We start from the raw sequence: 23,072 nt of genomic DNA, 5'->3' as shown, positions 1-23,072 counted from the left end.
CAAACATTAAAACACTTAAATGTGTGCCCTCACTGAAGCAGCTTTAACCACAGTTAAATGTTGAGCTATACCATAAAGTAGATGTGTCATGGGAAGGTACTGGACTGACTTCAGCATTTCTGTGTTTTATTGCAAAGAGCCTGACGTGATTATAATTTTATCTTTGTATAACTTTTAGTGGTAGTTATATATATATATATATATAATTTAAAAAAAATAAAAAGAACAAGCTTTCCCCCATACCCTTTAAAAACAGTACCTACCTTAAATGAACCAAACTGTATTACAGGTAAGATTTAAACATCCAGGGATTTATAAATCCAGCCCAATGCTTTGATGTATTATAATCAGTCTTAGTCCTATAAGGGTTCTTGCAGCCTTAGTGTATTTCTTACAGCCTTTTCTTGTATTTCTAAAATTTCAGAGTATTCAAAAAATACCCTACACATGTCTTTAAGCCAATGATGTACATTTTAGTCATAGAATCACAGAGTGGTTTGGGTTTGAAGGGACCTTAAAGATCATCTCGTTCCAATCTCTCTGCCATGAGCAGGGACACCTTCCACTAGACCAGGTTGCTCAGAGCTCCATCCATCCTTGAAAAAGCCTTAAAAAAGGCATTCAAACAAATATATCTAGACAGGACAAACTATATTCTGACTAGATTTATTCAAGGAAACATTCAGAGTTTTTATACAATGCCATATGTCAGACTAAAATGCAACTGCTACAGGGACTTGTACTTGATGGGTCATTAATTCCAGGATTATGTCATATGACCATGGGGTATTTTTTCCTATTTGTAAAGGCAGCTTCTGCCCTGGTTTCTCCTTTGCTCCTTCTGATTGTAGCAGGCATCACATGATGATTTTACACTACTCTTTCAATAGGGGCATGTCAAGTCAACAGTGCTGTGTCTCACAAGGTACTTTGTAGGTGGAAGGCAAAAACAGAATTAATATTAAAACAAAAACAAAAAAAGATGTGCACTGCTTGTGGACCAATGGAGCACTCTCCACATTCTCTTTACCACATTCCATAAGATTTGAATCAAAAAATGAAAATTAATGTGGAGAGATGCTGGGTAAAAATTGCAGAAAAAGAAAAGAAATCCTTCTTCCAAATATAATAAAAAGATCACTTTTTTTTTTTTTTCAGTGATTGATTTCTTTTACCTACCACCTTTGGATTGCTGGCACCTTCTTTTCCCAAGGTAAATGTTATCAGTTACAGGAACAAAGGAGTTACTAGGAAAGTCCTGCTGTTGGGTAAGTGGATCCAGTTGTAACTTGCAGCCCGCCTGTTTTTATGGTAATAAACAAACCGAACTAAGACATTTACCCCATCTTCAGACAGACTTAGCAGAGATGATCATGAGTCAAGAGGCACTGAACTGATGAAATCTGGTTCAGTGTCATCATACTAAAAACACTTAAGAAGTTGTAAAATGTAAATATCACCCAATTCACAGACCTCTTGTTAAAATAAACCTCTTTGTAACTATGCAGATTCCAGGGAAATGAAGTTGCCCTGCTAGGTAAAAGGAAACTATGCAGCTAGCCAAAAGAAAGACAAAGCTATAAAATATGCAAGAGCCCTCTTTTCATAATAGGAGAACTTTATGCAGTGTAAAGTATCTTTCATCTATCATTAGATGAGAGATTTCAACTTCATTTGACGCAGCAGGAGCAAGCGAACACAAGCTCATCTTCACTTGAAACTCCCCATGCTGGGAGGCAGCTGATGCTCTTTAGCAACCTTGGTTTATCCACAGTGTTTTGCAATGACTCAGGGAGAGGGGAATACAGACCCTCCCACTACTCCCCTTCCCTGTTCTGAGGTACGAATGCTGCGTTTTCCCCCCGGGGCGGTGCTGGAACAAAAGCATCTTTTCCTTTGCCTAATAGAAGCACGCCTCGGTTTTTTTTCCAACCCGTCATCCCCCTGCGAGCCAGCCACATCCACACAGAGCCAACAGTGTTCATGCAGGAGTCTACCTAATCACTAAAGCATGAGCAGTTCTCTGCTGTCAGCTCTAACAGCATGGGGGGGAGTTTCCATAGGTTCTGCTGCTCTCTTCTGCATTCAGAGCAGCACCCAAGGCACGCTTCAGTCACCCAGCACAAGCAAAAAGATAACAACCAAACTTCAGGGGGACTGAGGTAATGAGAGACTTGGCCAGATAAAAATCATTCCATTTCACTCCCAATCAATGAATGGTCTTCACAAGATTTATTGATTTATTGCTGACTAAATCAATGGCCTCTGAGATTGAAATTCCCCTGTAGATTCCATGGTGATACCAATAAAGCAATCAGCCAAAAATAAAGCAGCACTTTGTTAGAACAAGCTATTTGCAAAGAATACCGACCTATCCCACACTTCCTTATTTTGTAAGTGGAAATGATGGAGTTTTGAACAATTGACTGCTTTGCACAAGTGACCAAAATCTCCAGGAGGGAACTGTAAGCTCATGGCCCCCACTTCAGCCACAACTTCATCAGCAGATCTCACCCGGGGCAGCGCTACAGCTCAAAGCTGCCTGAGGCAGTTAAAATACCCACTTCAAGCTAAATAGGTCACAGATAGATCCAGCCATGCCAAGCTGGTGGTTTAGGCTTCCAAACAAAGCCTCCTATTGTCTAGGATCACCCACTCGGGGGATAGAAATAAAAACAAATCTGAAAATGTAAGGAGTAATCATGTAAAACCGTAATAATGTAAGGAGAGTTCTTTACAAGGGCATTTCCTTTGAAAGGTCTCCTTCTCCTCTTTTAGCACAAAACAAAATATCCAGTCTCCAAAGAATTGTATCCAAAAGCATTTAAGAACGAAAAATTTCTCTAAAATTACTTTGTTGCATCAAAACTTGGGAAGGGGGAAGAGGAGGGACAGTACAACTGTGAGTGATAAAACTTTTTCCAGGCAGAGGCCACACGGAATTCTTTTCCCAAAGCAGCAAAAACACACCACACTGAAAACATTTGAGATGCTCCTAGTTTCTAGTATTCAACAGCTTCTGCAAGTCTCCTCAGTCTTGAATTTTGAGATCTGCTGCAGAGAATGAAAGCAGTAGGGAAAGCTTTCCCCAGGAGAAGGAATGACCACTCAGCCATGCATCCCTGGTTTACCACAGGTCTCAGAAAAGCAAAACAATCCATTGCCTGAACAAGCAAATCTTCCTGGGCTAAACACAAAATCTGCTCAAGAAATCTGCAATTCATTAGCATAGAAGTTCAGATTGGTTTTTATGAGCATATTTTCCTTTGTAGCAGTTCATAGAGCTGTCTGCATTTCATCAGATGATTCTAAATGCAGCAGCTCGAGGCAGTCTCAGGACTGCACTTTTTGGTACTGACATAAAGAGCTACAGTTTCAAACATTTTGTACTGCAGCAGATACATTTCTCAATTAAAGTTTTCTTTTAAAAAGCAGCAGGTAATAAAATAATTTCATTAAATTTTTATGAAAAGCCATAGACACATGGGGAAATCAAACAATTTCCCACTATTCTTGACTGATGATGAGCTAGGAGGCCAATAAGAAAAAGAAAATAATATAAACAATTATGAAGATTGTTTCTCTTTGGAAAACAAGCACATAGGAAATTTTTGATTTATATTAATTTGCCACATGTATAGCCTGATTAACTCCAACTGGTTACATGGGTCTCTGAATAATTTTTTGTTTGTTGAAATGAAAACTCAGAATGATCCCCTAAAATTCCAGGAGCAAATAATGGAGGTACTAGATGTCAGATAATTAGCTAAGTGTATGAACCCTGCCATTCCATGTATGCCTAAATGTAAAACACAGAAGTAAAAACAAAGATGATATGTTGATTTTCCTAAAAAGCACATTTGGCCACCCCTCTGCTCACTGTTTTGTTGTGAACTTTTGATCCTCCTGTTGCACAGAAAAAAAAATGTTTCATTTTATACACGGAAAATGGATGACTACACAAAATAAATTTAACTTGTGGAATACCCTTTAACTTTCCAGGAATCTTCTTCCTGAGGAAGATTATGGAAACACTATTGGCTATATCTGGTACTAGCTATGAAAAATTTGCTGTGCCAGTTTGTGAAGGCTGTGGCAATGAAAAAGGAGAGGGAGATTGATGCATCTTTAAAACAAATGGATTTGGACTCTGGCCTCAGAACTGATCAGAAACAGAAAATGGGCTGCTGTATTAAGTGCATTCTCTTCACGGTTTACCCACAAGCAATATGTTTTTCCTGGAAAAAGCTGCTAAGCAACTGGCAGAAAAAGCAAAGTGTTAAGCTTTTTAAGAGAGGAACCACATCTCTGGTCAGTCTGGTAGAAAGGGCTCAGCCAGGTGTAAAAGCAGTTTTTCCACAATTTGCTTTCCCAGATACTTTCTTCTTCACAAAATTCAGAGCATTCCCCTATTTCAATGGATTTAAACAAAAAATTAACCTAATTTTTCGGTCACAACATTATCCAGTGTGGAGAACAGAGAAGAAGGAATGAAGATAAATATTTACCTTGAGCTACAACCTGTGATTTTGGTTATTTTGAATGGGCAATGTAAAACATCTTGCAGAGGGGAAAGGATTTATTATCATTGCTTGTGTTTATGAAAATTTTGAAGAATATGCTATCTTAAGACTATAAATTTCCCTTCACTGCTTGTCCTGGAAAAATAGGGCCTCCTATATATTCTGAAAGTCTGAAAGTTAACAGGGACAGAGGGGAAAAATTCCAAGTATTTTACGTAGCAATTGAATCGAAATTGCGGTCATGCTTTGTCACTTGTAGAAAGAAGTCAAGATATAGAAGAAAACCAATACCAGGAATTTTAGTTTTGTGCCAGAAGCATGTTCACTGCTGAATTAACAAGGTAAACAGGAATAGGGTTTAAAAAGTGTTTAAATCAGACCTGTTTCTGTCTAGACTTGCAGGGTAACCTGTTAAAGTAACAGCAGCACTGCTTCATATTTCAGTTTTGCATAGGACCAACAGAGGTGTACAGGTTAGGAAGCTTGCTCTGGGTGCTTGGGTCCCTCTTAACCTACTACCTTGATGTGCTCCTAAGAGCAGAAGCCAGCCTGAAACACTTGCCTGATTACATTAGAAATTCTTTTTTTTAAAAAAAAGTATTCAATTTCTAGCCCAGTGACACAAGCACACACAGCACAGCCATGTGCACCCTGAACTTCAAGGCAGACTCTGCCACACACGTCTGTTATGCCACTTTCACACAGTCATAACTGTGTTAAATCAAAGCCAACTGATGTCACTGCTAAGAGGCTGAGAAGCCTCAGAGCGAAGCATCTTTACATTTGGGAAGTGTTAATGTGCCATATAAACATTTTGCCTTCCAAAGCCACCATATATACCAGAATGTCAAAAGCAATTAGTGTAATGTGCAGAGAAACACACAGACAGAATATTCTCCAGTGTATTTTCAGTGAGTATAACCACTGTGCTGAGAGATCCAGGAGAAGGGGAGAGTCCCTTCCACAAATTCTCCCTACCCATGGCTGGGGGTGGGAACTAGATCATCTTCAAGGCCCCTTTCAAGCCAGACCATTCTGTGATTCCATGAAATATACTGCTGTTTCAAATTAGAAAATATGCTGTGAAAGAACATTGCTTTTTTAGCCAGAGGTTTAAAAATCATAACAACTGCTTTTGTTTGATTTTGTTTTTTATGTTACAGGCTGATGGGAAGGGCATGAAAAAGAGGGAAAACCATGTAATTCCAGCATGAGAGCTACATAAATGACATTGCACAAATGGACTCCTACTGCCCAACTCCCATCCTGACAGAACTGAGTGGTCACCCACAGGAAGGAATACACAAAGTAGTAAATTCTGTAGTACAGGAACTATCAGCTCAATGACTTATCTCCTTCCTCCAGGGCAGCTGGGGTGAGGGTAAGTGCAATTAAGCAAGCAATGCTGGTGAACTTCAGGGCTAGAACAGCTCTTCCAAAGGTTATCTTCCAGCAGCTGGTACCTTCCCTCCTGGGCTACAGAAGAGCTGTGGCATTTGATCACATAAATGACCACGCTGCTCTGCAAATATGATATTAAAGCCAAAAGCAAGAGCTAGAAAGTAAAACCCAGCCCTGTCCAACCAGTGAGCTCAGCGTGGCTTTTGTATGGGTAGGGAAGAGAAATGGACCCATAAAGCTGCAGAAAAACTTAAATAAAAAACAAGGAATGTTTAAGAAGAAATAGTCCTAAGTAGGAGTAATAGAACAACATCTAGAGAAAGAAACCCTGCTTGCTGGACCTCTGTAAAACCCTAGTCTCATATTTATTTGTGATAAAAGATGAAGGGAGAAACACAACCCTACACAGTCAGAACAAGGCTTGCTCTTTCCTCCATTCCCTTGCCACACTCCCTCTGGCCTGCCCTCACTCACTGCTTGGCCTGCTCTCCCATTTCCAGCTGTGCTACCTGGCAGAAGGAAGCAGGAGCAGGAATAGGGTCATGACTCCTGTTAATTATGGGGCATCCAACTCCACATACAGAGTTTGGCATCATCAGGCAAACGGAGGAAAGCCACAAGTACAAGCATTCTCATTATTTTCACAGGTCAGATTTCTCACTGGCTGTAAGCAATTAGAAAATGACTCTGAAGAAACACATCTAAGTAATGATGCAGAACCTGGTTTTTCCAGTAAATCTGGGAGGGAATAAAAAATCTGCCTAGTATCACAGGGCTAAGCAACACCTCTGGAGTTACAGATGGTATTGCACAAATGATAAGCAGTGATGGATGAGCCTTGATTCCTGCAGAGGCTGCATTTAGTCATCTACAAAAAGCCCCTTCGCATCAGCACCACAAGTTAGTGGTCAGATCTTCCACTTCCTGCTCCCAAAGTGGGTCAGGAGTTTTCCTTAAGCCCTGTTCCCTAAAAAGGCAGGGACAGGCAGGAGCAGGGCTTACAGTGTTGGCAGCGACTCTGTCACCAGAACACAGGGAATCGAGCATTGTGTTATGCACAAAGAAAAAGACATTTTCTTTTTCTGTCTCAGGGCATTTATTATTTTATCAAGCTGAAATACAATGCCCCTTTTCACCAGGATAATAATTGACAAATGCATTATTCCCCCATTCATTGCCTCAAAGCTGGAGTGAGTTAAAGCCTGCCTGAAAGAAATCCTCTTAAGCCCTTATGACCTGCTATTTTTACTGTTAAATTTCAAGCAATTAACATGCCTGTTCCTTAAAGGCAAATGACAAGCAAAACACTGTCTGTTTGCCCAGAAGCATGTCCCTCAAACACAGACAAGCAGGAAAGCAGCCAGTGGTCTCTATCAACTCCACCTGGCACATGGTGCAAATGTTCATGTTATAAACACATAAATGCACTGCAATTCCCATTATAAGATGTGTCTAGAACCTACACATGTGGCTCATCTTTCCCCACCAAAAGTTTTTGGCTATGATATTAATGATGATTATTAACTAGGGACATGGAGATTCTTTCTTAAAAGCACCCAAACTAACAAAAAGTACACTTGTATTCTAGTAAACAATAAGCCCAGAGAACAACAACAAAAAGAAGATGGTTATTATAATCTGGTTCTGCTGTCTTGACAATGATGCAGAAAAAAATGTCAGACTTTGCAGCTTATTAGAGATTTTTAGTAATCTGACAGATATGTTCCTATAGAATGATATGAGAGAATGATAAATGAGCGAAGGAATGATAATGACTTGGGGTTTGTGGGTACCATTGCATACTTTATTTCCTTGTGTTTTTTTGCAATGGAACTGGAGACATAGTGGTTTTCACAAAAAGATATGAAGACTTCAGAAATCTGAACAACAACAACGTTGGTGGCATACCTTGACAGTGGAATTGGAAGAAGGGCTTCTTCCACTCTACTGCACACGATTTAAAAAGGCTGCATCAATCTAGCAACTTCTAGGCTGCCAAGTCAAAATACTGGCAGAGGCAAGAATGAATTACAACCAACCAGACCTTCAAGGCGCAGGTGTTTCCTCTGCCTTACCACATGGGTCTTGCTAATCCCCTCCCATGACATGGGGAGGTTTTTCCGCTGCCCTGAAACATGCTGTGGAAAACAGGATTCAGCAGCGAGTGGCTGGAGCAGAAAAGCACATGCAGTGAATTCTCATGACCTGCCACAGCCTGTGGAAATCACTGTGTGCACCAGAGCATGAAGAATGACTGAAATATTTCATGTCCACACTGCTGCTGCTCAGCTCTCCTGTGCTTTGGCAATGGGTAAGGAATGCCTATTACCTGAGTGCTGCTATCATAGAAGGCACAAACACTCTGGAGCTATATCTGAGGGGAAAAATTTTAAAAATACATTTTTTTTCACAGTTTTTAGGACATATTCCTGGTTTCAGATGAAACTTCTGGGTATTTCTGCCTAAACCACCTTTGCTGATAGTGAAAACTATCTTTCCTCATATGACACATTCTTAATAGGAAGAAAACCCCTCAGGGTTCATTGGGAATTAGGTTACCAAATGTTTTAGGATTGCTGGAAAGTACAGAGGAGAAATATAAATAGGTTAAAACACAAGAAGAATAATGTTTGCTCACTCAGGCTTTTAGCACAGAGCAGGGACAACAGAATTCTAAAAGAGAGGAGAGGAAAAGGAAAGCACAAGCAAGCCTTGACTAGTTGCCAGTCAAAACCCAACCACATTCACACTGACTATGGAAAAATCCCACGGGGACCTGAAACCTTTCTGCTTCCCCACAGCAGCATCAGAGCAGAGACATTCCATCTCCCCCACAGTGAGCCACCCACACATTACCTGTGGCATCAAATACAATGGGCTGGCAGTTCCTGTTGGAGTTCCAGTTACATTTGAGCACCTGCCCTCCCTCTACGATGTTGTGCTGGGTAGTGTTTGCTTTCGGAGCTCCCACCAGAAGGTATGTTCTGCAGGAAAAAGAAGAAGCAAAACAAAGGTTTCAACAGCTGTTATAACTTTATGACATCTGAAGAGTTAACAAAGCAGAAGTCTTGCCTACTCTAATCTAAATCCAACTCAAACTACTCTCAGTTACAGAGAAATTCATATGAGGTTTCCTTTTCTGCATGCAAAAACATGCAAAAAAAAACCCATTTACCAAAATAAGAGAAAAAAAAAGATATTACAAATTTTAAGTATTCAGGCCTCCTTAGGATTATATTTTAAATGAGAGAAACACCTTTCATGTTCTTCTTTTTTCCTTTCAAAAATATGTACGTGTACAGCGGAACAGGAAATTGTGTACTTCTGCACCTTACGAAAGCCATCAGGTGGCATAATTTCTGTTAATTTTGTGAGTAAGGGTAATTCAGGGAAGTCAGTCAAAAATGGAAACAATGTATAAACAAAGCAGCAGCGCGCTGGGAGCTCAGCATGTACTGAACGTGATGAGTCAGCCCTGCCCGAGCAAGTGCTCTTGTAAAAACAATCTCCAAGTGCCAGCCACTCTGAGCCACACATCTGCATGTTAATGAATCGTTACCCACACTCATTGCACAGTCATCATTTTCTTATTAGCATCTGCTGTGCTTTTCTGCATCTCTGCTTCGACAGACACTTGTTCCGCGTGCCCCAAGCGGGAACTGCCTCGAGACTGTTCCTGCACAGGTGGCAAAATTCAGAAGTGTCAAAGTAAGAAACACTGCACAAGGCTCCTGGCATCTTCCAGGACCTTCCAGGAGCCCCAGCACCTCTGAGACCCACTTCACTCATCAGCACTTGACTGAGGAAGTCAATGTGAAGCATGAAGTCATGCTTGGAAGACAAAATCAAGTGCTTCCTTTCATCAGAATCAGTCTGCTCTGGCGCTTCCCTTTACACTGCTTAAGAGGGAATGCAGCTTGCAAGAGCAAGTCTTGTCAGGCACTACAGTTCTCTAGTTTGGAAACTGATTAGCTGAACAAGCTGCAGGACTGGTTGGAGAGAATATCTACAGGCAGGCAAATCCAGGCTTATCAAACTTGCTTTGGCTTTCAGAGTCATCTCCAGGCTCCCTTTTAGTAAAGAGATAGGTATAAACATGTAGCACCTCATCAAAGCTCAGTTTGCATGAAGACCTACCAGTTTTCAACCTGTGTGAATTTCCAGAACCTTAAAAATGTCCTGGCACGGACCCTGATAGAAAATCCAGGCTAGCTGGCAATCCATTTGTTTTTCTTAGTTGCCATTCTTAGACTGTCTGGATTTTTGAAACACTTTAATCAACTTAAAAACAGCTCTCTGGGCAGAACAGAAATGCTTAAAAATGAACATTATAATGCCAAGCAAAGAAACATATCAATTATTATAATTACAATCGATAAAACAAGTGGTAGCTTACCTCCCATTTTACTCTTGTACCACTGACTTTTGAGAAGTCCTCCAATGAAACACTTGTTTAAAAGATTTATTCATTCCCATTCTAATTATATATTTTAAATTTTTCTTAAGCTAACATTTGTGATGAAGTTTATTAAAAAGATTACAAATAAAGGAACCATGATGTGGCTCCGCAAAGGTCTTTTCCTCAAATTAAAAAAAAAAAATGCATTTCCATCATCAGAGACCAAGCTAGAAGATTTTGTCACAGCTCTTATAATAATATGCAAATTACCCAAATGCTTAGAAGTCTCTAATGCACATACTTTGGCAAAGAGGGAATAGAGGGACAATTGCATTTCCATGGGAATACACCAGCTATGCTTTGATACTGCCAATTTCCTGAATCACGTTCCTGAACCACCCACCCCATCCCAACACTGGGGCAACACCAGGAGTGTGCTGGCACTTTTGGTGTGCCTACAGGAACAGCCCCTTTCCAGGGCTTTCCACGGCCAACAAAGAAACTGGGGCTTCCATGGAGGTTCATCCTGGACTAAGGGAGGGTGTGTGACAAACCTGTTCCAGCTGTTACGGAGCTGTGCTCCTGTGAAAGCTGTGCCCACTGTCAGGCAGCACACAGCCCCTGCCACAGCACCATCACTCCCATTCCTGGATTAGGACTTTCATCCTGGACTTCTAAATACGCTTTGGTTTGGCATCCAGCAGGTCAAAATAGACAGTGAAACAGCAGCTTGAGCATTCAGGAACTAATAGCATGCCTTTGTTGTCAGGCTAGACAATCCAAATAGCTTTAGCCCAACGAAACTGACTTAATCTCTGGTACTCATGTATAAAACAGGTGATGAATAAAAGCTCACCAAAGCAAAAAGAAAGGCACAGAAACCACAAGACATCCCACAAGCCTGGACACTGCATACAAGTATTTCTGGCTATTTCGGGAGACAAAATATCAGTGGCCATAGGCAGAAACTGAAAATTTAACACCACTAGGGCTTGTTCCTGTGCAAGCTGCAGAACTACTTGGTTCAATTAAGAATTTAATGTAAAATAAAGTGTTTAGCTTAGCAGATACAAACAAACTTCTAGTGATGACAAAAAAAAAAAACAAACAAAAAAAAAAAAAAAAAAAAAAAAAAAAAAAAAAAAAAAAAAACCACGAGGTGAGAATTCCCTTTGAAATATACAGAAGCTTTTCATGCTGCCTGACAACCACACTGTTTTCTTTAATAGCAGTGCACTTTGAGGTCAATAGTTCTTATAAAAATAATGGAAAGGTTCCAAATAGTGATTTCATGGAGAGCTGTGTCACATAATTCCTTATCAGAAAGCAAGGAAGAAAGTTTATTACATGCATTTACCAGTCTCGTGATAACTCTGCGGCCACACATGGTGACTTAAAAATAAAGGGTGGGACAAAAATAGAAGCTTTTTTCTTTTAGTACCAAGACTTACAGGATTAAGATAGCAGAGAAGGATGGTGCAACATGTGCAAGTTAAGACAGGATGGCTTCTAATATATGCAGGCAACAAAAAATTGCAAACAAAGCTAGATGATGTACTACAGAAAGACTTGCTCAATAGCTGTACAATTTGCTTATAAAGTTTTACAAGCTAAAGATTAAGGGGAGAGAGAGAAAATCCCTTCAGCAGGATGAAAGCCAGCAACTTTTCCAATTTTACAGCCCTTAAGATGGGAGAGGAGTGGGAGAAAAGTGACAAAAGCTGGATGTTACTGAAGCCCGCATTTCAGAGCCAGAGCCTGATTCATTCTGGCAACACCGAGGCTGTGCAAGTTAGCGACACGAGAATTCAAAGGTCTAAAACGCAACAGCGACTACACACTGCCTAATGTTTAACATGAAACGGGAACATATTCAGGAAGCAGACGTGGAGGGTGCTTATATGGAACTTTTCCTTCTCTAGGCTCCTCAGCAGCTTGGTGACTCGCACAGACTCGCCACAATTCAAACACAGCACTCCCGCAAAGCGCACCCAAAGAGAGAACAGCAGGTCTTCTGAAATGCCACGGGACACAACTTCAGGAAACAAAATACCATAACTACATCTTTCTACACTGTTTTTACCGCCACCATCATTTGTATGAGACCAGGCTCTGCAGAGAATCCCGCAGCGCGAGGTTCATGCCCCACCGGAGCCGCCGGCCGCTCGGCACCGGCTTTGGCTCCCCGGCCAGGGCGTCTCGGCCGCCAGAGCCGCCCCAGCGGGGCAGGGATGCGGAGCGGTCCCTGCTGGGCACCGCCGGGGACAGGCGCCGGCTCCATCCCCGCTCCGGGGCCTGAGCGAAGCCGCGTCCCCTCCGAGAGCCGCCCCGGCCCGGCCGGGACCGGCGGCAGCGGCTCGGCTGCTGAGGGACCGGGGGCAGCTCGCCATCCTCCGCCCGGCTCTCGCCCCGCGCCGGGACAACGCCGCTCTCGGCTCGGGCTCCCGGCGAGCGGCTCGGCGGGGCAGGACGGGGCGGGGCGGGACGCGCACTTACGAGAACGGGTCGGGGGCGAAGAAGTCCACGGCGAAGCCGAAGTAGCTGCCCGCCGGGCCCGAGTAGACGGCCGGGCGCTCCACGTCCAGGTTGAAGGCGCTGCCCGGGGCCAGCGCGGCGCCCAGCAGGACCAGCATCACCCCCAGGCGCGCCATGGCCCGGCCCCGCGCTGCTCCGCGGGCGCGGCTCTGCCGGGACGCGCCGGCCCCGCGCGGAGGGGGCGGAGGGGCCGCGCGTTTCCCGCGGCGGGGCGGGGAGCGGAGCGAAGTCACTTCCCCTTTCTCGCTGGGACGGGGGCGGCAGGAAGGAGAGGCGGCATCATGTGGTGCCGGGGGCGGGCCCTGGCCGCTCCGCGCCCGGGCCGCCGCTCTCTTCCGCCGAGAGCGGGCGGGGAGCGCCCGGCACGGCCCGGCACCGCCCGGGGCTGGCGCTGCGCGGCCCCGGAGCTGCCCTCGCTCCAGGCATCCCACTCTTATCTCTGCCCGAGCCGAAGGCTGGAGGAAGGTCAAGGAAATGCTTTCTTGTGACCGTGGTGAAGCCCTGGCACAGGTTGCCCAGAGCAGCTGTGGCTGCCCCATCCCTGGAAGTGTTCAGGGCCAGGTTGGACGGGGCTTGGAGCAACCTGGGATAGTAGAAGGTGTCCCTGCCCATGGCAGGGGGTGGCACGAGATGGTCCTTAAAGTCCCTTCCAACCCAAACCATTGTACCATCCTATGAAGGAGTGCTAGAAATTTGAAGAGGGGCACATGTCCGTGTCTGGTCTTACCAAGTCTGTTTGGTGAAGCCTTTCTGAGCAAGTCTTTCAGGAAAGCTGTTAAGCAAAGAGTGAAGGGAGTGCCAGCGTGGAGCCAGCCATGGAGGAAAATCCCCATTTTCAAACACGTAGGCTATTAAATGAAGTAATTTTAAATGCCAGGGTCCCAGCATCTCCCCAGCCACGGGAATGCCCAGCAGCAGGTGCAAGGCAGGGAAGAGGGAACCTGCAAAGTCTCCCTTTCAGAGGTCTCTGTTACTGTTGCACCCCTGCACTCCCCACCTAGGGAAGAACCACCCAGTGCAGCTCCAATCTCTTCAGTTGCAGTTTGTAGCTCTTGTATAATCTCTCACTAATAACACTTTATCACTATCATCCTGGCTCAGCCAGCTGCAGGCCGCTGTCAAACCCATCCTAGCCTTGCCCTCCTCAGCCGATATGAGAGTTCAACATCTGCTGAGTACCACAGTGTCTCAGGTAAAAGAAAACACACTGAACACCTACAAAGAGCAAATAATTCATATTAATTTGTACAATGTAACAGGACTGAAGTATATTGCCACCAAAAGTCTAAACTTTTTGTTTTCCTCACTGTGAGCATGATAAAAAGCGACAGAACAAATAGCGATGTTTTGAGCCTTAAATAAAAGTTAAAAATACCCCATACATATTTACCAAGGGACCTATTTAGTCTAATGGGAATCCCAAAAGAAAAACCATTTCTATAATAAGCAGAGGAAAACCCAAAGAATTACCAGCTACTCCTCTGTTCCATTCACTTGTTCTTGCTATTAATTATCATTTCTTCAGGAAGTCACCTAAAAAATTCTATCAAGAAGGGGAGTTCCTGTACATGAACTTGATACTTGTTGCTAATTTTTCTAAGTTTGCTGCCCCCTCAACATATTAAAAAACCCCCACCCAACCAAAGACAAACTCCACATTACTTTTATTGTTATTACTGACTTATCTCAGAGCTTTTGCACTACAGACCTGATCAAAGCAAAACTGCAGATGAGTTAATAAGTTTCCAAACATTAGTAAATAGGGCAATAAACTAAAAGAATGGTTTATGAGTACTTTGATCAGTAAGTCAGTAACTTAGGGAAAAGGAGGATTTATTTTCTCTCCTTGATTGCATAACCTCACAACGTCACACAAGCAGCAAAGGATAAATTATCTTTAAGATACTAGAATTTTTTTAACCAAATGATCAATTTTGGCTTCCTAGGGACTGTATAAGTTCACAACATCACACAAGCAGTAAAGGATAAGTTATCTTTAAGACGCTAGATTTTTTTTTTTTTTTTAACCAAATGATCAATTTTGGCTTTCCTACGGACTGTCTGTGTAGCACTTCTTGTTGTCAGAAATTGCAAAGCCAGTCCATAGGTGCAACTCAGAGTCAGGGGTTCTCATCCCTCATCCCAAACGCTTTCCTCCCTTCAAGAGGGTTGTTCTTTGGCCGCTGCTCCGTGCCCCTTTGGGCAGCGCAAGGTGCGGTCTCCCCTCGCTGCCCTGACTCAGCACCGGGCACCCCGCTCCGCTCCCCGGGGCTGAGTCACCGGCTGCAGGCGGAAGCGGCGGCGGCGCTGCTGTCTGGCCCTAATTCACAACACAGTCGGAGTCAACGAGTCTAGACAGCCCCAGAGCCGAGCCACAGCTCCCTGTATGGCATCACAGCCCCCAGCCTCCACGTGGGAAAAGAAAAGGAAGTGTACAGGCTTGGGACGCACTTCTAATCAAAGCCAATCTTACTGTAAATGGAAAGTGAGTGATTGATTCCATTGCTTGCATCGAGTACCCTGCCTGATAGAATCCTGGACAGAGGAGTGAAAGCCAAATCCAGACTTTGCTGCTTATGTAGAGCAGCAAATACTCCTCCAGTGAGGGTGTGATTTTCTTTCCTAGTTGGTTTAGTTCTCAGCATGACTAACAAATAGATAAGGAACAGACAATGAGATCATATTACAGAAAGTAAACAAGTTAATTATGTGTTTCTATATTGTTACCAGTAGCTTTCCGTTCTCAGGCTGAGATATCCAGTGGTGAAAATACAACAACTAAGAAGTGGGCAGCACTTGGATTACTTCATAGACACCAAACTTTTTGTCTATTTTCAAAACAGAATGCAATTATTTTGGAATTGAATGGAGTCTAAAGACTCCAACTCTATCCAACAGATCAAACTCGTATTTCTTTTACAAGTTAGTGGTCTTGTTAGTTTTTATTCAGACAACAAGCTATTAATGCAGCTGAATAAAACTTTGCAAGATGCAAAGAACTTTTGGCAGGCAGATATTTTTTTTTTGCTATTCCTGAGTGTCCAGCCTGTAACAGGGTATTTCAGAATGTTTCTCCTTTGAGTCTCCACCTCATGACATGAAAAGCAGCAGCAAGAAATGGACAAAGTATCACAATTCAGTAGAAACTGCAAATGTGCAAACCACTGTGGTCCTACTTCAAAAGGTCAGCAAGGGGTCCTGTATGTAAGCAATAAACTTCAGCCTCTAAGTGGATTCAGTGCTTTACAGTAGCAGCAGAATGAATATCTGGAGCAAAGAAAGGATCACCACTCATTTATTCATCAAGACTACTATTAGTATCCCAGAAAAGCCTTCATTGATGTGAGAGTTTTAGTAAATATTTTGCTCTCGGGCCATCCAGACATTTGGACTTTTCAAGAGGCTTAGCTGCTCTGAAAAGACGTTTTAAGAAGTAACTCAGTTTCTAACAAGGCAGTAGAAAACAAAGTAAAAGATGGACTTCACATATTAGTTTGCTTTGGTCAGGTTGTGCGTTATTATTTCTATTTTGTTTAATATCATCTTTGATATCCATTGGGAAAAATCGAACATTACATCTGAAAACTGTGGAAGCATTAAGTGGTGAAACACGAGGAAACCACTAGAGATGTTTGGGCTTGATTTGCTGTATTACTCCTATGAGCAGTTCCCATCAGCCAAATCTCATTTGGTTGTTAGCAAGAGCTGTCCTTAGCCCGGGGCTATGGGGCAATGTTTTCACAACAAGAGTATGGCTACATTTGTTAAACCAGCTCCTAGCACGGAGCCTGAGATCTCCCAGATCAAAAGGAAGTGAGCTGTACCAGGTTTTTTTCTGATTTGCTCAATAGTGACAGTTGTATTACTCCAGTGTTAGTCAAAGTCTTTCTGCAATAGCCTTTTTGTGCTTTATAGAGTGCTCATTACTCACCAGGCCTTTTTTAACATTAGGATTTCACAGCATCAAATTCAGGGACAGCACTTCTTGATTTACCCAAGGATTCATATTTCTTCAGCCTGACAAAGTTGGTCATTATAAATCACATGTGACTCAGTTTTTGCTTCACAAAGCACTTGAGCAGATTACCAAACAAATAGATCCAGATGCTGCTCAGTAACACCCCCAAAGACTTAGATATTTTTTAAAAATATTTTTAAAGAGTACTTTCCCCTGAAAAAAAAAAAACTTTGACAGGAAATAATGCAATAAGGGAGAAATCAGGAAAAAACCTAAACAACAAGCTCTGTAATATTCTCTGCACCATCTCTCTGAAAATGTTTTCATAATATGCTGCATATAGAAGATGTTACAGAGACAAAAAGCTAAATACCACCCTGCTCTGTTAAAGAAGAGGGTGTGGGAACACACCAGCCCAGAAGGAAAAGCCTGGGAAGTCAGCACATCTATCCCCGGGAGGAGTGCAGTGCTCTTGGATAGTCACAGTGATGGAGCTCCCAGGAGAGAGCCATGGACATAGGGGGCTCTTGGGTCTCCTGGTGGGAAAGGTCTCAGGAAAGCTTTTTAGGAGATGGAGAGAATTTGCTCATCTAGAGAGTGTGATGGAATTGGCCTTCTGCTCCTGGAGTGGGAAAAGAGATGGAACATTGAAATCAACAGGCTGTGCATTTGTCTCATGTGAAATATGTGTGTTGTGTATGAAAGTTCTGTACTTCTGCTTCTCCCATCCCACTGAAATGTCTGACCTGGCACAGCAGCTGTGAAGCCCATGAGATGGAAAGCTCCAGCTCCCATGTGAGTTACTCCTGCAGTGATTGTTCCTTTACAGGTCAATTCCATCACACAGAACTGCACCTGGAGCTGCACTTCTTCCTAATCCACCCTTCTGCCTGTATCCAGCAAAGCTTGTAAACACACAACAGTCACAATTAATACTGGAGTGCTAACAGTACATTGATTAAACAAAGAATCATCCCTCCCATCTCTTCATCACTCTGTCCTCCACTTCTTTCTGCTGTTCCTGGAAGGAAGGTCCATTGCTTGCTGGATTCCATGAATTTTAACTCTACCTTTTTACATTCACAAAGACCCTCTAGAACATGCTGCTTTTATGCAGTTCCCCAAAGGTGAGAAAGAAGTTTATTTATTTTGCCATCATCTTATTCTTAGTTATATCCTAATCTCCTTCCTAAGAACCTTTTTCTTCTTTTTCCTGCCACTGTTTTCATACTATTTTAAGTACTGTCATTTCTGCTGAGTCCATCATCCATGGCAAGTGTGCACACAGGTTTTATTTAGAAAGTGGAAGTGCCTATGTATGGCAGAAAATCTTGTGGAACAGTATTCTGCTGAGACAAAGAGTAACAGAGCACTTCCCCTCACACAGTCTCTATAAGCACTGGGTCACTTTCTAGTTTATGTCCATTTATGGAAAATTTCCAGATGACAAGAGGCATTTCCTAGGTTTCTTACATTCTTGTCTGCTTCTGGTTATACAGAAATACCAGAGACCACTGCTTCCTGTTGTATCCCTGGGATATTGTTATCCCTGTCTTTAGTGCAAATCATCTCCTATTTAGTACAAATGATGGCTTCAGTGACAACTTTTGAATCTTTCCCCAAAACTTTCTTGTTTTTTTCTATTTTTTTTCCCATTAACTTTCTGATTTTTTTTCTACAATGCTTTTCATCATGCATTTTCAAAGGAATCTAACAAGGCTCAGACTCACAGAGCAGTCATGTTGGCTTTTTAATTGATCATTCCAGGCACATAATGCCACATCTGCCTTGAAGCATCTGTCCTCCAGTGCTCCTGTATTACAGTAATGCTTCCACATTCCTGTTGGAAGGATTTGGAACAAAAACAAGTTTAAAACTTTCAAATTCCCTAGGGAAGGAATAATTCTTCAGGCCGCTCTGTGCTTAGTAGCAAGCTTAGACTTTAAACATGTTGAAGACTTAGATAACAAAATAAGAACAGGATGCAGAGCAAGTAGGTTTGAAAGGCAGTGGAAGAATAGAGTTCCTTTCTATTCAATACTCTGAATATTCTTTTACTCAAATACAAAAGCACTAAAAGATGGTAATAACATGAACTGACAGAGAGAGAGACATTTCCTTCCCCTTGTCTCTCAAGAAGCATTTCAAGTGTTTGAGCCCAGGCATTCTCCACGTTGAAATGCCAGCTCAGCCATCAGCTCCAGCCTCCTGCCTTCAGGAGGCACCTTACCATCTTACAGAATGCCCCAAAGTTCAAACTTCCTCCCTCTTCCCTAAGCAGAAGTGCCCCTTTCTCCCCAGAGAACCCCAACTCCCCCTCACCTTGAAGCCATGATACTTTGATCCACTGTGTCCAAGGAATACTGTCCTGTCTGGCATTAATATTAAACCAAAGCATGTCCTTATCTATAAAAATGCTACATTGGTGACCATGCCATTGTTGAGTAACATAACAAAACCTTCCCTCAAGGAATAAAACTAAACATAGACCAAGACATAATCAGACCTCTATCCATTCTAAAAGAGGGTTTGGCCAGGGCAGTGAGGGGTGGGGGTGTTTGGTTTGTTTTAAATTTGTGCTACTTGCTTCTAAGCCATCAGCCTGCCATTGCCAGGGGTCACTCCAGTAGACTCCCAGCTGGGCACTGCTGGTGGAAAAACTATTTTTGCATCTATCAAACAGAAGTTAATGCTGAACAACAGTTATCAGTGGTGGAAACTACAGACACTTCCATGCCCTGAATAAAGAGCACATTTAAGCTTTTCCCTTTTTGCCCTCTTGGGGGAAGATTCCTCATTCCACTTGTCCTGGCTGCCCATACAAAGAAAGAATGGGCAATTATTCACATATAGCAACTGCTGTGCAGAACTGGAACTTGGTATTTCTGTGTGGAAGGCACTGTGTGGGAACTGCCATGTACAGAATACAGACTTCTATTGACAAGAAAATGACTGAAGAGCTCATGGTGTAGGGCTGATAGTGCTGACAAAGTCCAGCTCTGCCACCTCCCAGGTGCTTATTCAAGGAAATAGTTCACAACAGTGAGACCCTTACAGCTGATCCTGTCAAAATGTATTGTAGAGGCCTGAGAAATATAAGTTATAAGCTGATTTCCTGCAAGAGATGTGCTACATCCATATTATGTGCTGATAGACAGTTTCATTCAAGCACAGGCCCGAGGATGCAGCCTCCATAGAAAACATTTCCCTGATGGTACATTGAAAGAACAGCGTTTTGCCTTGGGAACCTTCTATAGGAATTTGCTCATCTCTTTCCTTCAGGATTGCTTCTGCTCTTTTCCTTTTCTAAAGGAAAGCTGTGATGCTTTCTTTTCCATGGCTTCTTTCTTTATTTTAGGAGTCTGTCTCATTTCTGAAGTAAACTCAGGGAATGCCTCTAAGTTTTAAGCCAGCCTTGCTCAAATTTAGGTCCAAATGTATTACAACACTACATTTTCAACCACAAATGCAAGACAAAGAGATTACCTCCAAGGTTTCTTTCCCCAAACACAGACGAAATGCTGCTGCTGCTGTTTTATGATTGAAAGAACGGATTATTTTTGGCATTCATTTCAATAACGTGCTATGAAGGAGCCTATTGTGGTCACATATTAGGCTCTAACATCATAAATGAATAAAACATCTTGGCCTTATTGCTAACACCAGCAACAGCTGCTCTCTGTAAAAAGACAGAGCATCCATTGAAAGGAAGAAGTAAGTGTGACAGGCAAAGCCAAGGTCACTTCTAAGCCTGCAATACCAGTGTGGGGGAAAAAGAAAAGGGTCACATGCACATACCACAGTAAAAGCACTTAAGGTGATCACAGCTTCAAAAAATACACTGGTACCTAACCAGAAGCAAAGACTTCATTCAAATGCTTCATTCATGAAGCATTTGCTTCACAAAAGATTCTGCTTATTAGAAGCCCATTTATAGCAAAAAAGCAAGTATGTCAATTTAGAAAAAAACCTGTTTCTAGCACTGAAGTACATCAAGACATTATGTTCTTCACAAGTGAAATACATCAGCTTCTCTTTTTACATCCCCTTTCTCTATTTGGCTTTAAGTCAAAGCAAAGCACATAATATGACTTCCTGGAAGAACCCAAGCTAGCAGGAGTCACATTCCAAACAAGATGTAGCAGAGGTGTGGAACTCCTGAGTTTCCAAAAGCTGGATAGAAAGTTGAGGGATTCAAGGGGGAGAGAGAGAATGTACTCTGAAGAGGAAGGCCCCACAGGCTCCATCTAGCAGAGGAAATGTTCCAGATTAGGAATTGTTGGAAGCTCCATGAGAGAAGTGCTACTGAGCAGTGCACAGGCCTGTTCTTCTCCCACCTCTTTGATCCTCAAGTGAATTGTTTTGGGAGTGTCATAAACAGTCCCTTGGTGTGATGCAGTGCAGCTGCTGTCACATGAATTTTTGCAGCTCCTCTGTCCTTCCCACATCTCATTTTTCCAATTCTGTTCCAATTCTTATTCAGAATGAGACACTTTCCTGAGACACTTCAGGTGAATATGTATGTGATGTTGGCACATGAGAACAATCCCTTCCTCTCAGCTTAGGGCTGTAATAATTTCACTGTGAGGACAACAAAGACCCAACCTTGAAGGATTATTAGTTTACTTGCTTAAACACCCTGCAATTTCAGTAAGTTATTACAAAGCAGCACATGGAATAGGAGTAACAAATGATGTCTATGAAACCTCCAAGTATGCTATTTGCAAAATATATAAGCTTACCAAAATTAAGCCTGCATTCAGGTAATTTTTAAAAGGCGCATTAGCATTGCAAAATAATTAGAAATCAGCATCCAGAATGTCTTGAATTCAGCATTCAGAACACAGTTTTTGACAGCTGTTATTCCACATCCAACTAAACCGTGAAAGAAAACATGAATAAAAACATACTGATTTGAATGTGTACATTCTTTCGGTAACCAACACACTAAACAAACACAATCTATTATGAAAATACTGAATTGCCAAGGTAAGTACCACTGCTTGGTCCAAAGTTTTGTCAATAATAAAACCTCCTCTTGATAAAAACAGTGGGGGAGCACTTTCTATTAAGAAATGGCAACACTTCTATTACAAACAACTCATAGATAATGTAATATTTAAGGTCAGTTTTGACAGTTAATTCTAAATTTTTTTGCAGGCCTTAATGAACAGCGATCATTACAAAAAACAGTAGGGAGCTGTGAGTAACAAAGCAGTGGCAAGCATAAAATTTAATCACACGGGCTTTTAAAAACTCCCAGAACGTCAAAGAATTTAAAGCTAGCCAGTTTCAGCAGTTCATGCAGTTTGTGTGTGTGACTGAAATGGGATTTTAATACACACCAAAACTGAAAACCAACCAGTATTCTACTCCCACAACAGCAAATACCAGGAAGCAAAGGCATGGGTTTACTGCAGCACCTTTAACTGGCTTTGTCCACACACATGTCCAGTACCAAAGGTGCTTTCAAGGCAGTGCTACACCAGTGTGCTCCCTCTAGATTTGCTCAGGCCACAGCTGCATTTCTCACCTAGTGCTCATGTGAGTTAGGAGCAACACAGGGTGATATAAACACTGGCCCAGGCTGCAAGGGATAGAAACCAAGTTTATTGCAGAGGTGTTTCTCACCTGGCTTATGATGCTTTACAGCTTGATCTCAGCACAGCAAGTGTCTTGATCTGAGCCTGCCTGCTCTTTTACCAGTGAAATACTGTATTCTTGACCCTTACAGACTGGGTAGTCACTGAAACGAAGATACCATTATTTTTGAGTTGAGATTATATCTCATTCTTCCAGAAGTGACTCACTGACTTTTATCAGAGTAATTTCAGGAAATGTGCATCAGTAAGAACTTTGTGACGTCACATCCAAGTGAACTCCCTTCTATCCCACTGCTCATTTCCTGAACATTAATAATTCATCTAGCCCAAGCAGTGTCTTGGCATTCATTTTCAACTGAGTACTTATTGACTGAAATCCCATTAGCTACAAATCCAAGGTTCTTTAAATGAGAGGATGAAGAGCTTTTAGCAGCCCCTATGAAAGCAGAAGGAACTTGTAGCAGTTTTGGGTTCCCCACCCTCAGAAGTGTGAATGCTCCCCTGACAAAGGGCTCCTGAAGAACAGTCACCCTGCTTTCATGGTGGGAAATCTGGGCAGAGGAAGCCCAGCCAGGAGCTGTGCCAGAGTAAGTGGAGAGGAAAAAAAAAAAAAGTGAAAACCTAACAGGGACAGCCAGCTATTATTTCCTGCT

At 42.5% G+C, this 23,072-nt stretch overlaps 1 protein-coding gene across 1 annotated transcript in view; it reads right to left on the bottom strand.

Moving 5' to 3' along the window:
- ITGAV (integrin subunit alpha V) overlaps positions 1-13,008 on the bottom strand; it is a 45,211-nt gene extending 32,203 nt beyond the window's left edge. The window contains exons 1-2 of the mRNA XM_053947450.1: positions 12,820-13,008; positions 8,781-8,908 (exon numbers count right to left, since the gene is read on the bottom strand). Of these exons, the coding sequence (XP_053803425.1) occupies positions 8,781-8,908; positions 12,820-12,974 (283 nt within the window). The 5' untranslated portion in view covers positions 12,975-13,008. The remainder of the gene's footprint in view (positions 1-8,780; positions 8,909-12,819) is intronic.
- Between the last annotated feature and the right edge of the window lie 10,064 nt (positions 13,009-23,072).

This window comes from Vidua chalybeata, chromosome 7 (genome assembly GCF_026979565.1).
Source record: "Vidua chalybeata isolate OUT-0048 chromosome 7, bVidCha1 merged haplotype, whole genome shotgun sequence".
NCBI lineage: Eukaryota > Metazoa > Chordata > Aves > Passeriformes > Viduidae > Vidua > Vidua chalybeata.
This window is presented reverse-complemented; position numbering and strand designations above follow the sequence as displayed.